At 37.9% G+C, this 13,626-nt stretch overlaps 2 protein-coding genes across 3 annotated transcripts; both read left to right on the top strand.

Annotated features, from left to right (window-relative positions):
* Nucleotides 1-935: 935 nt before the first annotated feature.
* Nucleotides 936-10,588, top strand: LOC123879502 (zinc finger protein ZPR1). 2 transcript variants are annotated; one of them, XM_045927240.1, is made up of 12 exons: nt 936-1,129; nt 1,700-1,833; nt 2,255-2,373; nt 3,029-3,205; nt 3,706-3,821; nt 4,674-4,697; nt 6,527-6,671; nt 7,473-7,543; nt 8,194-8,283; nt 8,741-8,913; nt 9,358-9,479; nt 10,422-10,588. In XM_045927240.1, exons 1-12 carry the CDS (start codon nt 1,025-1,027, stop codon nt 10,514-10,516), a joined length of 1,371 nt encoding a protein of 456 aa, XP_045783196.1. In that variant the 5' UTR covers nt 936-1,024; the 3' UTR covers nt 10,517-10,588. The 2 variants fall into 2 exon arrangements, with proteins under 2 accessions (XP_045783196.1, XP_045783197.1); XM_045927241.1 differs by lacking the exon at nt 4,674-4,697 and having other exon boundaries at nt 937-1,129.
* A 435-nt stretch (nt 10,589-11,023) lies between these two features.
* LOC123879512 (RNA-binding protein 48) lies at nt 11,024-12,676 on the top strand. The gene is made up of 2 exons (XM_045927262.1): nt 11,024-11,252; nt 11,789-12,676. Exons 1-2 carry the CDS (start codon nt 11,142-11,144, stop codon nt 12,668-12,670), a joined length of 993 nt encoding a protein of 330 aa, XP_045783218.1. The 5' UTR covers nt 11,024-11,141; the 3' UTR covers nt 12,671-12,676.
* The last annotated feature ends 950 nt before the right edge of the window (nt 12,677-13,626 follow it).

Consider the following 13,626-nt stretch of genomic DNA (forward strand, 5'->3'; position numbering starts at 1 on the left):
CTCTATAGTGACATCATTTTCTTGAGGCCAATGTATTTACATATTTTGTGAATGTAAATAATGCTTGCACGAATATGTACAGTAGGTACCTACTTACTAATCATATGTTAAACAGTTTGTTTATATGCAAGATAACCTATTAGGTATAAGAAGCCGGCCTCATAATCCGGGGTTCAATGTCGGGCATGCATGCCTAACTTTTCGGAGTTTTTTGCGGCAATTAAGTGACTAAATATCATTTGTTTTACCGGTGAAGGAAGATAGAAATTGCACAATTGAAAAGAGCAACCGCCGAGTTTCTTGCTGGTTCTTCTCGGGAGGAACGGCATTCCGAACCAGTGGTAAATTATTTGACGATTCAAAAGCACTTGTAAAAGTTTATTTGAATAAAAATCTATTCTATTCTATTCTATTCTATCATGAGGAAACTATTTATGTATTACCTTTATTATTTAGCTATTTCCGAAATATAAGAATTACATGTCATAGAGGAGTTGGAGATGTTAGGAGTTTCCTTGAGGGATACGATCCGAAATGTGGAGAACCGCAGGAGAACCAAGGTCACTGACTTTGCCCAAACCATTAGCAAGCTAAAGTGGTAGTGGGCAGGCCTTGCCTGGCGTAGAGGCGATGGCCGTTGGAGCCGGAAGGTCCTTGAGTGGAGAGCGCGTATAAGCAAGCGTAGTGTGGGACGCCCTCCAGCACGATGGAGCGACGATATAAAGCGGCTGGCGGGAAGTGGCTGGATGAGGAAGGCTGAGGACCGGGTGTGGTGGCGCTCTATAGGGAAGGCCTATGTCCAGCTGTGGACTTCCACAGGCTGATGATGATGATGATGATGATGTCATAGAGATTGTAGAATAAGAATGCTGTTTTGGTTATTTGTCTGTGTCGGTTTTGACAGCTGTCGACGTTATCGTGGTCTGTGGACGTTATCATTGTGGCGTGAGTTTGGCATTTGGCCAAAACATTCGAGAAGAAACTTTGGCTTTTGGTTACGAGAAACTTATTAATTTTCGAAAAAATGTGTAGCACGGAACAGAAACCTCTTTTCAGGGATCTCACGGCTGAAGATCCTGAGCCGGAAGTCACAGAAATAGAGTCTTTATGCGTCAATTGTTTTACAAACGTAAGTAAATCTGGATTTCCTAGAAACACCTAGTTTTTCAGCATTTCTGTGAGAACTCGAAGGTTTTTATGTCCTTCTGATTCATGATTTTACTATTTTAAGTAAATTTAAGTCATTCGTAGGCGTTATTCTACGTGTTTTATTTATAATTTTGGAGTTTACAAATTATAGGTTATACTCTGTAAACTTTGTTTTTTATAGTTTATAAAGAACCTTTAAGCTTAGTCATCAGAATGTTAATCTGCCTAGAGGGACGCAGATTCGAGACCGAGTCTAATGTTCCCTCGCCCATCACACTCTCATAGTCGTAAGCGTAGCTCAACGATCAAAGTAACCGAGCTGTACATTTCCTTCTCATTGCTCGCCAACTCATTTCCAGTTTTTGTCTTAACTTGTTTCTCGGTAATCTCGATTAATTCTCGACTTTTTAAAAATATAAAATAGTGAGCAGTGAGCTAATGTGAGGTGGTTTACTTGATGTCAAGTGATTACCGGTTCCCATGAACATTTGAGCACCAGAGGCAGGTGGGAGAGAGCACCATATTATTACTATTGTTTTCCTTGTTTCAGGGTACAACTAGACTTCTATTGACGCGCATCCCACACTACAAGAATGTAGTGATTATGTCATTCAGCTGCCCGTCATGCGGGTATGAGAACAATGAGATCCAACCTGGTGGGGCCACCGCTGAGTTGGGCATCAGGTAGCACTACTCATATTCTTGTTTTTTTTTATTCATTATAGGCAAGCAGTTGACCACAATCACACCTGATGGAAAGTGATGATGTGGTCTAAGATGGGATGCGTTTACCTAGAAGGTGCCTATTCACTCTTGTTTTAAAGTTACCCGGATTGTAATGGGTAGGAAACACAGATCACGGAAGAGTATTCCAAGCCTCAATGGCTCAACGCGTATAGGAGCAGACTGAAATCCGAAAGGTCGGTGGTTCAAATCCCATCCGTTGCACTAGTGTCGTACCCACTCCTAGCACAAGTTAAGCTTAGTTGGAGGTGAAAGGGGAATGTTCATGATTAAAAATGACTGAAAAGATCCCGACTAATTGAGAACCTCCTCCTTTATTGAAGTTGGTTAAAAACAAATTCTACTTAAGGTAAATTTACAGATGGAAACTCCGCGTGGAAACCAGCGCAGACCTAAACCGGCAGGTGGTTAAGAGTGATTACACATCTGTGAAGATTCCAGAAATTGATTTTGAGATTCCAGCACAGAGTCAGAAAGGAGGTTAGTATACCTAAAGCCTCCATAGCTCAACGGTTGAGGAGCGGACTGAATTCCGAAAGGTTGGTGGTTCAAACCCCACCCGTTGCACTATTGTTGTACACATTCCTGCCACAACTTTTACACTTAATTGGAAGGGAAAAGGGTATATTAGTCATGATTAGCATGGCTGATATTCTTTTTTTTAAGTAGTAAAGAGTTAAACCCCATGAGGACTCTGGATAAAAAGTATCTTCTAGGATAAAAAGTAGTCACCCTGGGATATAAGCCAACTCTGTACCTTTTGTCAAAATTAGTTTAATGAATGTGTTGTAAAAATGCAACAGACAGACATTCACATCCACATTTATGATATTACTAGCTTATGCCCGTGAATTTTCAAAAATCTTTTCTTTTGAGCTGTGGGTTGATAATTACCTTTTCCTTTTATATCACACTAATATTATAAAGTAGTACTGAGTGGATGTTTGTTGCTCTTTCACATAAAAACTACTGGATGGATTTGGCTGAAATTTGGAATGGAGATAGATTCTACCCTGGATTACCACATAGGCTACTTTTTATCCCAGAAAATGAGTGAGTTTTCGTGATTTTTAATATCCACACGAACGAATTCGCGGGCATCAGACAGTATTTAGATATACGAATTTCTTTACAGAGGTGACTACCGTGGAAGGAATACTGACTCGTGCTGTGGCAGGGCTGAAACAAGATCAGGAGAAGCGAAGGACGGAGCACCCTGATGCTGCGGCACAAATAGATGCCTTCATTGAAAGGTTGGAAGCCCTGCGATCACTCGCCACGCCGTGGACTCTGCTGCTTGAGGATATCAGTGGTGAGTAAACAAATGCCTAAAAAATGAGGCAAAAATGGGAAATTTTAGGAAACATTGGAAGAAATGTTGGGAATTTGTCGCGGTGGGACTCTACTGTTTGGAGATATTCATGGAAAAGGAATTATAGGAAAAATTGTAATAATTTTGGGAAATAGGAAAAATTGATACAATTTTGGGAAATAAAAAAAATGAAAATAATATTGGCCTATAGGAAAAATTGTAACAATTTTGGGGAACAGAAAAAAATTGAGACAACTTTGGGAAACAGAAAAAATTGAGACAATTTTGGGAAATAGGAAAAATTTAAACAATTAAACAATTTTGAAGAACATTGGCAAACATAATTATTTTTAAATTTTGTGCCCCAAAAATATATATAAGACTATGGTTATTAACACAATGACATCATAGACCATGGCGTACACCCTTCTCATTCTGAAGGGAGACCCTCGCTCAGTAGTGGGCCGGCGATGATGATGATGATGAAACGCTTGTTCCAGGCAACTGCTTCATAGAGAACCCAGAGGCTCCTCAAAAGGACCCGCGAGCTGAAAGTACAGATTTCAAGCGAACCAAGGAGCAGAATCACGTACTAGGCATCTATACACATGAAGAGGTAGGCTATGATTCCATTAATTATATATATTATGTTAAAAGATTTTGATAAAAGCAGTACTTTTATTGAAAGCTGGAAATATGACTTTTAAGGTGACCCTTCTTACGCACTTCTCCATACAAACGTATTAATAAATAAATAAATAAAAGTTTATTCAGCTCAACAAAAAAAAAAACAATTCATACAGATTATCAACTTTTTTTTTTTCTCTCGTCTGGCTTTACAAAGATTAGCTAGGACTTCGTCTGTGTTGGTGTTAGCTGGCGGGCGTGCTCTGCCTTTATGGAGTGTTTTTTTTTGTTAAGACTGACTGGAAAGCGCTCTAAGGGGGTGCCGTGCGTGTGTCGGCGAGCGCCGGCACAGACGGGGTCCACACTTGTATAGTTTAATTAACTTGTTACAAATAACTACAAACTTGACATTGGCTAATCTTTGTAAAGCCAGGCGAGAAAGAAAATAAAAAAAAATGATTGAGATTAATACCCCTGGCATCTGGGTGCCTGGTGCACTTCGACCGCCCGTCTTGCCAGATCCTTTCACATTATAAATTTTCCAATAAGTTTACGGTTTATAACTTCTCTCTCTTTCGTCTGGCTTTACAAAGATTAGTTTGTAGTTATTTGTAACAAGTTAGTTAAACTAAACAAGTATGGACCCCGTCTGTGCCGGCACTCGCCGACATACGCACGGCACCCCCTTAGAGCGCTTTTCAGTCAGTTTTAACAAAAAAAAACACTGCAAAAAGGCAGAGCACGCCCGCCAGCTAACACCAACACAGACGAAGTCCGGTTTATAACTTGTTAAGAGACATTCCTCAATCTGAAACTAATACAGTTTTTTTGTTGTTTCAAGCCGTGTGACGATGACTCTGATAGTGTAAGTCAATGCTATAGACAGATTGCATTAGAAACACGTTTTTTTATGCATATAGTTTTTAGTTGAGTGTACCTACATAAACTCTGTTATTGCCGTCAAAATCCACACTCCTTACTAAAATCCCTCCATACTAATATTATAAAAGCGAAAGTGTGTCTGTCTGTCTGTCTGTTAGCTTTTCACCGCTTAATAGTAAATGATTTTGAGTCCGGGAAAGGGCATAGGCTACTTTTTATCCCGGAAAATCAAAGAGTCGCCACAGGATTCTTAGAGGCCGATCCATTTAACCAATTCAAATGAAAGTTACAGAGTTAGCTTGCATCACGGAAATTGACATAGGCAGCTTTTTATCCCGGAAAATCAAAGAGTTCCCACGGGATTTAGTAAAAAAAAAACTAAATCCACGCGAACGAAGACGCGAGCATCATCTATAACGTATCGGTCCCCAGACGTAAATATTTTTTATGCTAGAAAATCAAAGAATTTATTTTTTTGAAAATAAACTTAAAAAAAATATGCTGACGAAGACGCGGGCATCAGGCATGGTCTATCCACGGAAAGAAGTCATTTGTATGTATCGGAGATCTGCGTGGTGGAGTAAAGGAACAATATACATAACTAGAGGATGCCCGCGGCTTCGCCTGCGTGGATATTGGTTTTTCAAATCCCGTAGGAACTCTTTGATTTTCCGGGATAAAAAGTAGCCTATGTCCTTCCCCGGGATGTATCCCAAGTCTGTACCAAATTTCATTAAAATCGGTTCAGCGGTTGGGCCGAGAAAACATAGCAGACAGAGAGACAGACAGACACACTTTCGCATTTATAATATTGGTATGGATTAAATATTCTTTTGTTTAAAAATTCCACAGAAAACATAAAATATTCCTTAAATAGTGTCCTCATCCCAATAATTTTGTATTTTAGAAAAGCCTAGAATCTTTGAAACAAGTAGCATTATTCCTTTTCATGGTTTTTGTTTAATTTGCATTTTGTTAAATCCCTGAGTTGCTATGAATAAAGTTTTTTTTTTTTTTTGAGTTCGATATCTGCAGAGAAAAAAAGAATACTTATAGGATCACTTCATTATCTGTCTGTCTGTCGTATCTGTCAATACTGGTCAAGGGAATCAAAACCTATTATAGGGTACTTCTTCCCGTTGACCTAGAATCATGAAAGGAATTGGCGAATTTGGACCCAGCATTTTTAAAAACCGTTCAGATTCAGAAATCTAGAGTATTTTTCTGTGTAAGCCTGATACTTTTAGAAAATGGGGATCAAAAATATAATTATTCACAAGCACACATTATAAATAACCGTTACTTGCAATACAAGTGATTATCTTTTTTCTCCCAACTTTATTTGATAGACTTTGATGAAGTTTTTTGTTAGATTGGTTTACTAGAACAAGCATGAGAAGTTTGATTCGTGAACGTGGGCTTGAGGCTCACGGTTCTGTTAGTTTGGGTCTGAAACTCTATGGAATTCGCCAATATCCTTTGGAAGGTAGTCTTATAGCACTAGAAAGGAAAAAAAATCCGAAAACCGTGAATTTGTGTAGGTATTTTACACACAATAAAAAAATAAGAATGTTTAAATAATGTTTACTAAACCAATTAATTGGTGCTGTCCGTCATTAAATTGCAGTGTTGTACAACTATTGGAGGATCATATTATTGTTTGACCTGTATGGTTTGAGATTTCTTGTTCGATGTACTTGTACAGGTTGTAGGTACAGAACACTTCTTGTGAAAGTCTGACTCGCACTTGACCGCTTTAAAAAAATACATACAAGTTGGAGAAAAACAGTATTAATAATGTATTTTCCACAGGTCTCAGACAGCCTCCCCGGTACCCTGACGCCTGCAGACCCTAGTCAGGGCTCCTACGACCGTCTTGTTAAAGACGAAGTCCTACAGTTCAGAACCAACTGTCCCGACTGCAACGCGCCTGCCGATACCAACATGAAGCTTACTAGTGAGTATACATCACCCATGTTGTACCTGTGCAGTGAGCGATTGGTGGTACAAAGTGGGGTGTCGTTTAGCACCAACTCACCATCACCTGTCTCACCTCACTAAGTGATAGCAGTGGGTAGCTCCCTAGCTTCAAATTTAAACAATATACTTGTAACTGGCACATAAAGTGACGAGGTTTGACAGTTCTAAACTAAATTAGTTATATCTGTCCCTTTCTTATTACAACGGTAAGAAAAAGATGCGAGTAATCTAAAAATTTGTTGCACTTCGAATCAGTACAGTACCTGGCAGAAAATATTATACACCAACCTTTGGAAAGAGATAGCGGTTTCGTAGAGCGTTGTCTCTGTCGTTGAATGTTGAGACCGATAAATATAAGATATAAGTGACAGAGACAACACTCTACAAAGCCGAAATCCCTTTCTAAAGGTTGACGTACGATATTTTCTGCAGGCTACTGTACCATTGTTACATTATAAAACTTAATAGTGATTTCTAATCGCTGATGGTTTTGACCTCTTTCTTTGATCTACAGAGTACTAGCACCTAGTTGGTGCCAGCGACTTCGTTTGTGTGGATATAGGTTTTTAAAAATTCTGTGGGTACTTTGATTTTCCGGGATAAAAAAGCAGCCTATGTGTTAATCCAGGGTATAATTTGTCTCCATTCCAAATTTCAGCCAAATCCGTCCAGGAGTTTTTTCGGGAAAGAGTAACAAACATACATACACAAACTTTCGGCTTTATAATATTAGTGTGATTTTTTTTCAAGTAGATTGAGAGAGTATTTTTTTTTCCAGATATCCCGCACTTCAAAGATGTAGTGATCATGGCGACTGTATGTGATGCTTGTGGACATCGGACCAATGAAGTGAGTGGTGCATTCCCTTCTCCTTCTCCTTCCCTTCTCCTTCTCCTTCCCTCCTCCTAGGAACATCATTCCGAACCAATGGCAGAATATTTTGACAATTCAAAAGCGCTTGTGAAAGTTTAATTGAATAAAAATATTTTGAATTATTTTATGTCCTCCATTACTGAAGGTCAGCAATCAGTTGGCTATACTTCTCCTTGTCTGTGGCTTGGTGGAATGGTTCTCCGACTTTTGCCTTTACTTATGCTATAAGACATACCTACCTGCTAAATTTCATGATTCTAGGTAAACGCGAAGTAACCCTATAAGTTTCTTGACAGAGACAGACAGAAAACAAAGTGATCCTATAAGTATAAGGGTTTCTTTTTCCTTTTGAGGTACGAAAACCTAAAAAGGGTTTGGCCATAGTCCACTTCGCTGGCAAGTGCGGATTAATAAACAGGAGTGATACAAATTTTTGAAGAATGAAGATGTAAAAAAGGCGGACAATGCGTTGGCGGGTCCTCTGGTAGAACAACTGAACATTTGCAGTGTTCATGGGCGGCGGTAATCACTTAACGTCAGGTGGCGGTAATCACTTAACGTCAGGTGACCCGCCTGCTTGTTCTCTCGCTATTTTTATTAAAAAAAATACTATATTTTTTCTGCAGGTAAAGTCTGGCGGTGGAATAGAAGACAAGGGTGTCAGGTTCGAGGTCCGCGTCGCAAATAGAGAGGACTTTTCAAGGGATATCCTAAAGGTAATCATATATCACTAAGCGAAAGTGAGATTGATGTGATGCGAAAAAACCGGCCAAGTGCGAGTCCAACTCGCGCACTGAGGGTGCTGTACCTGGGTATTTTTTCCAACATTTTGCACGATAAATCAAAAACTATTATGAATAAAAATAAATAAAAATCTGTTTTAGAATGTACAGGTAAAGCCCTTTCATATGATACCCCACTTGGTATAGTTATCTTACTTTGAAAATTGAAACACATTTTTTTTTTATGTGTAACAGATTTTTATTTATTTTGATGTATGATAGTTTTTGATTTATGGTGCAAAATTATCGAAAAAAATACCCGAGTACGGAACCCTCAGTGCGCGAGTCAGACTCGCACTTGGCCGGTTTTTTATACAATGGGACGGAAATCTCCCTATGCGGGCCCGAATCCACTTGACCGATTATTTATTATGGATTGAATCTTTTTCAGTCGGAAACCTGCAGTATGTCAATACCGGAACTTGACCTAGAAGTGGGGGGCAAAGCCCTAGGGGGCCGCTTTACTACCGCGGAAGGCCTTATCAGGGCTTCGGTGGAACAGTTGAAGTGTGCGCCCGCGCTTACAGGAGACGCACCCGGATTGGCTAAGGAGCGCCTCGAACAGTTAGTACAATGTCATTTTTAACCAACTTCGAAAAAAGGAGGAGGTTCTTAATTTGATTCTATGTTGTTGTTTTTTTTTTATTTTTTTTGTATGTTTGTTTCGTGATTACGTTCTTTTAGTTTCTCATCTTGCATAACATTTACATTTCAAACAAATAAACTATTTCATTTCATTCTAGATGGCGCTAGTAGGGTAATACAACGCGCTGGCGTCATTTTAAAATTAATAGGCCATTGAATTGCACTCGTTTGGCTCACTTGATATTTAAAACTTAAATACTAAGTGAATTTACTTGAGTATCGCAGGTCATTGGTCATCCATCGAGTTACTGACTTCGACATACTAACCTACCATATATTGTCAAACCTATAACATAATACTTGATTCACCTATCATTTTACAGATATAAATCACTCCCGCTTAACCAACACAATGTGTTCCAGATTCACGGAAAAGCTGGAAGAGGTTTTGGAGAGCAAGCGAGCCATCACCATCATCCTGGATGATCCAGCCGGCAACTCCTATGTGCAGAACCTTAATGATGATCCAGAGCAATACGATGATGGTAAGGGACGTTTTAAAGTCTAAATCAAAGTTGAAGAATAGTTATTTGTTCAACAAGATAGCAAAGTTCATTTTTGTTGCAAGTGCCTAGTTTGAACCCTGAGTGGGCGAAAGATTGTGTAATAGAGTCACGAACGTCGCGAGCGTAGTGATTCTAACTTAGAATTCTGTGTAGTGAGGGATTCAAAGGCGCAAGAAACAAAAACTTTGCTATCGTGTGATACATACAACTTTTCATCTCACTGGTTCAAAAAGGGCGTCTTTGCTGTCTAAAACTCACTCAGTGAGAAAAAGTATTCTCTGAATAAAAATTCAACACATTTTCTCACTGAATGAGCAAAAACGACTTTTGCTCACTGGTTTTAGACAGCAAAGACGCCCTATTTGAGCTACAGAGGTGAAATATTTTATTATTTATTTTATGGTGACAATAGTTTTTTTTTCTCTCGTCTGGCTTTACAAAGATTAGCCAATGTCAAGTTTGTAGTTATTTACGAGTTAGGGATAGATAAATATGGACTTCGTCTGTGCCGGCGCTCGCCGACATACGCGTGGCGTCCCCTTAGAGCGCTTCCCAGTCAGTACCAGCATGGTTCCAGCACCAAAAAAAACACAAGTGAAACACAAAAACCGGCCACTTTTAACAAAAAAAAAAACACTCCAAAAAGACACCACACGCGCGCTACTAAACGCAACACAGACGAAGTCCTGACAATAGTTATACCTACACATTGTTTGAAAATTTTAATTCTCTACCTATTATTATGGTTCATGAGATGCAGCTATGTGACAGACTGATGGACGGCTTAGTAATATTCATAGTTTCGTGGGCACCTTTCGGGCACGGAACCCTAGTGTTATTTCGGTACCATCTTCAAGGTGGTGCGGAACCCTGCGTATGCAAGTCCGACTCGCACTTGACCGGTTTTTACGTTTGTTACAGGCCTCAAAGTGACTCGCTACGAGCGAACGTACGAGCAAAACGATGAACTTGGCCTCAACGATATGAAGACTGAAGGATACGAAGAAGAAAGTTAAAAATATTCCACTATGTTATATTGTAATACTTTGTAATATAAATAATAAGCTATAAATAAATTATTTGCGTTATATTGTAGTTTTATTTTTTACATATTTTAGAAATTATGTACTTAGATAATACTGCCCGTGAAATTCAAATTTAATTTGGTTTTTCGCAATTTGTAAACTAACAAGGCTCAAGTAAAGGTTTTTATATTATAAACCTGTGAGGATGATACTGCCATTGTCGCAATTAAAGTGCCATAAGCCTACTTTGTCATATTAGTTTACAAATTGCGAAAAACCAAATTTTTGAATTTCGCGGGAAGACCCGTCGCATCCATCTTAAAAAGCTAGAATCCATGGCACTTCAGCTAATATTAAAAAACAAGTGTCTATGGCCTTATTAAGATTTATTGATAGTGTGGAAGTCACCCTTATTTTCTTCCGTTTTTGAACGATTCCTGTAAGTGATGTCTCGTATAATAATTGTCTTTAGACTGTATATAGTGATCTGTGATTGTCATTTGATTTTGACAATTATACCAAAACAAAGCGATTTCCTTTTTGGTGTTTTGGTTTTCATTATTCCCATATAATACATTTACTCTTTGATTCCCATAATCCGATATTCGCTCTTATTATGCAAGAACAAAATAACGAAGAAAAAATCTTGTTACTGCATCACAAGCAGCAACCGCTTTGCACCACTCGCCTTCCATACAGGCAAGGGAGAAAATTAACTGCTGTAAAGGTAAAACTTCATAAAAAGCTATTAGTCATTAGAAGCATATAAAGTAATAACTTTTATTTATAGTTTTAAAATCTCGACTCTACACAATTAAATAGCATTTCAATATAAACGTAACTTTAAGAAATTAGCTCTAGTATCAACTAATTTGTGAGACTTAGTGGATACTGAAGCTAATTTCTTAAAGTGGACCCTTTCAAGTAAACATTTTTATATAAACCTGTGAGGATGATGCTGCCATTGGCGCAATTAAAATGCCATAAGCCTACTTTGTCGTATTAGTTTACAAATTGCGAAAAACCAAATTAAATATCACGGGCAGACCCGTCTCATGCCTCATAAGTAGAAAGATTTTCGTGCATCTACATTCTGTGGATTTACTTTTCTCCAAGATCCTGTTGTAATTACGTTAGCCCCGTTCTTTGAGGTGCTTATGTTATAGAGAGAGCAATATCTCAAATTTATTGATCCAGTGGTTTAAGCTATAAGTTGATATCAGTCAGTATGTTTATCCTTTTAAATGTATGTTTGTATTTCAGGTATACTCAATTAGCAAGGAGTCAAACCACCTCCTGATATTCGGAGTACCTTCACTGAACCTGCGCCAAGAGACCAAAGCCCTATTCTCAAAGTTTGGCAAACTATTACAGTTCAACATATCAAAGGAACATGCCTCCGAGTCATTCACGGAAACATATCATGCGCAGTATGAAAGAATACAATCCGCTAGGCATGCTAAACGGTTGGTTGACACGAAAAACTTCTATGGAGGGTCGTTACATGTATGTTACGCTCCTGAACTTGAACATGTTAACGAAACTAGACAGAAATTGATGCAACGACAGCGTGATGTTATATTTAGATTAAAAAACTTGAATAACGAACAGAAAAAACCTATAGAAACCAAAGATGTACCTGTTACTGAGACTTATGAATTGAGAAATATAAATCATGAACCAATAAATCCTAATATTAATCAAACAGGTGGTAAAGAACTTATAAAACTTAATATGGGCGACGTTAACCCTATATGCATAGGTGATCAAATAAAACTTGTTTCTAAAAAACGTAAAATGAAGGACAATAAGAAATTTCAACCTTGTTTTATAAATAGCAGTAATAAAAAAATTAAAAGTCACAATATCACTGAAAGTAATGTTACAGTTAGTAATTCAGAAATTAAATATGATGGTAATGTTGTCAAAAGTAATATAACATCTAGTAATACACAATGTAATATAACAGAATGTAATATAGCTGATGGTAATATAGAAGTTGTGGATTGTACTGGTGTTGAAGAGGAAATTATAACAAATATAAATGAGCATCTGAACTATAACAATTTCGGCAATGAAATTATTAGAAAAGTTCCACCAAAACCTGTTAATAAAATACAATTTCATTTGAATAAAAAACCGTAGCATATTTTTTGTAGTTTTATTTTTTAATAACAAAGGAATAAATAATAAAAGTACTTAATTTTATAAATACCTGTCTAATTTTATATTATACAATGTGTAACCAGATCTCTAGCAAAAACTTAGCGTTATTATTATACTACCTTAACACAATCTAATGCCAATAACCATTTACCTCTTGTTTAGTAATTTAGTGTTTGTTAAACCCGCAATGTATAGCGTGCAAAAATCGGGTCAAAGTTTTGCACTCTATTCATTGCGGGCTCCTAAGACGTGGCATTGACTTTGAGTGACCTATTTACGGAACGTTTGTTGACCTCTACCGTCAGTCAGATGTTTTATTTGCAATATACTGTGAACTTTTAAACTTGTCTTTGTTTTTGCTAGCGTTCTGGTTACATTATAAATTAAATGATGCCCAAAACTTCATCCGAACTAATTTTGGATTTTTTAATAATCCTGTGAGCAGAAGTCGTTTTTTGCTCACTCAGTGAGAAAAAGTGTTGAACTTTTCTTGAGACAACACTAATACCCGTATTCACAATCATTACTATGAGGTGTCACAGTGCGCTCGAACGCAGTGTAGGTTCCACCAATCAGATGACTGTATCACGTCAATTTACAATGATCTGATTGGTGGAACCTACACTATGCGTTCGAGCGCACTGTGAGACCTCATAGTAATGATTGTGAATACGGCCGTAAAACGACTTGCTCACTGGTTTTAGACATCAAAGGCGTCCATTTTGAGCTAGTGAGGTGAAAAATTCGTTTGCACAGAAAAACGCAAGTAACGCGGAGTAAAACCGAATGTACTCCAATGAATTACAGACCTTATAGCTTGACGTTAAGGTTTTAAACACAAGAACAACAGAGACTATAATTATATTAGTATGAATAAATTACTACAGGATGCCCGCGTGGATTTCGGTTTTTTTAATTCCATAGGAACTCTTTGA

The sequence above is a fragment of the Maniola jurtina genome, chromosome 28 (genome assembly GCF_905333055.1).
Source record: "Maniola jurtina chromosome 28, ilManJurt1.1, whole genome shotgun sequence".
NCBI lineage: Eukaryota > Metazoa > Arthropoda > Insecta > Lepidoptera > Nymphalidae > Maniola > Maniola jurtina.

What these genes read in the sequence shown, in the direction of transcription:
- LOC123879502 (XM_045927240.1), top strand. Translation starts at nt 1,025, where the DNA reads ATGTGTAGCACGGAACAGAAACCTCTTTTCAGGGATCTCACGGCTGAA. An exon ending in GTGGACATCGGACCAATGAA is followed by an intron (nt 7,544 to 8,193) that starts GTGAGTGGTGCA and finishes TTTTTTCTGCAG; the next exon opens with GTAAAGTCTGGCGGTGGAAT. An exon ending in GCTAAGGAGCGCCTCGAACA is followed by an intron (nt 8,914 to 9,357) that starts GTTAGTACAATG and finishes AATGTGTTCCAG; the next exon opens with ATTCACGGAAAAGCTGGAAG.
- LOC123879512 (XM_045927262.1), top strand. Translation starts at nt 11,142, where the DNA reads ATGCAAGAACAAAATAACGAAGAAAAAATCTTGTTACTGCATCACAAG. An exon ending in GAAAATTAACTGCTGTAAAG is followed by an intron (nt 11,253 to 11,788) that starts GTAAAACTTCAT and finishes TTTGTATTTCAG; the next exon opens with GTATACTCAATTAGCAAGGA.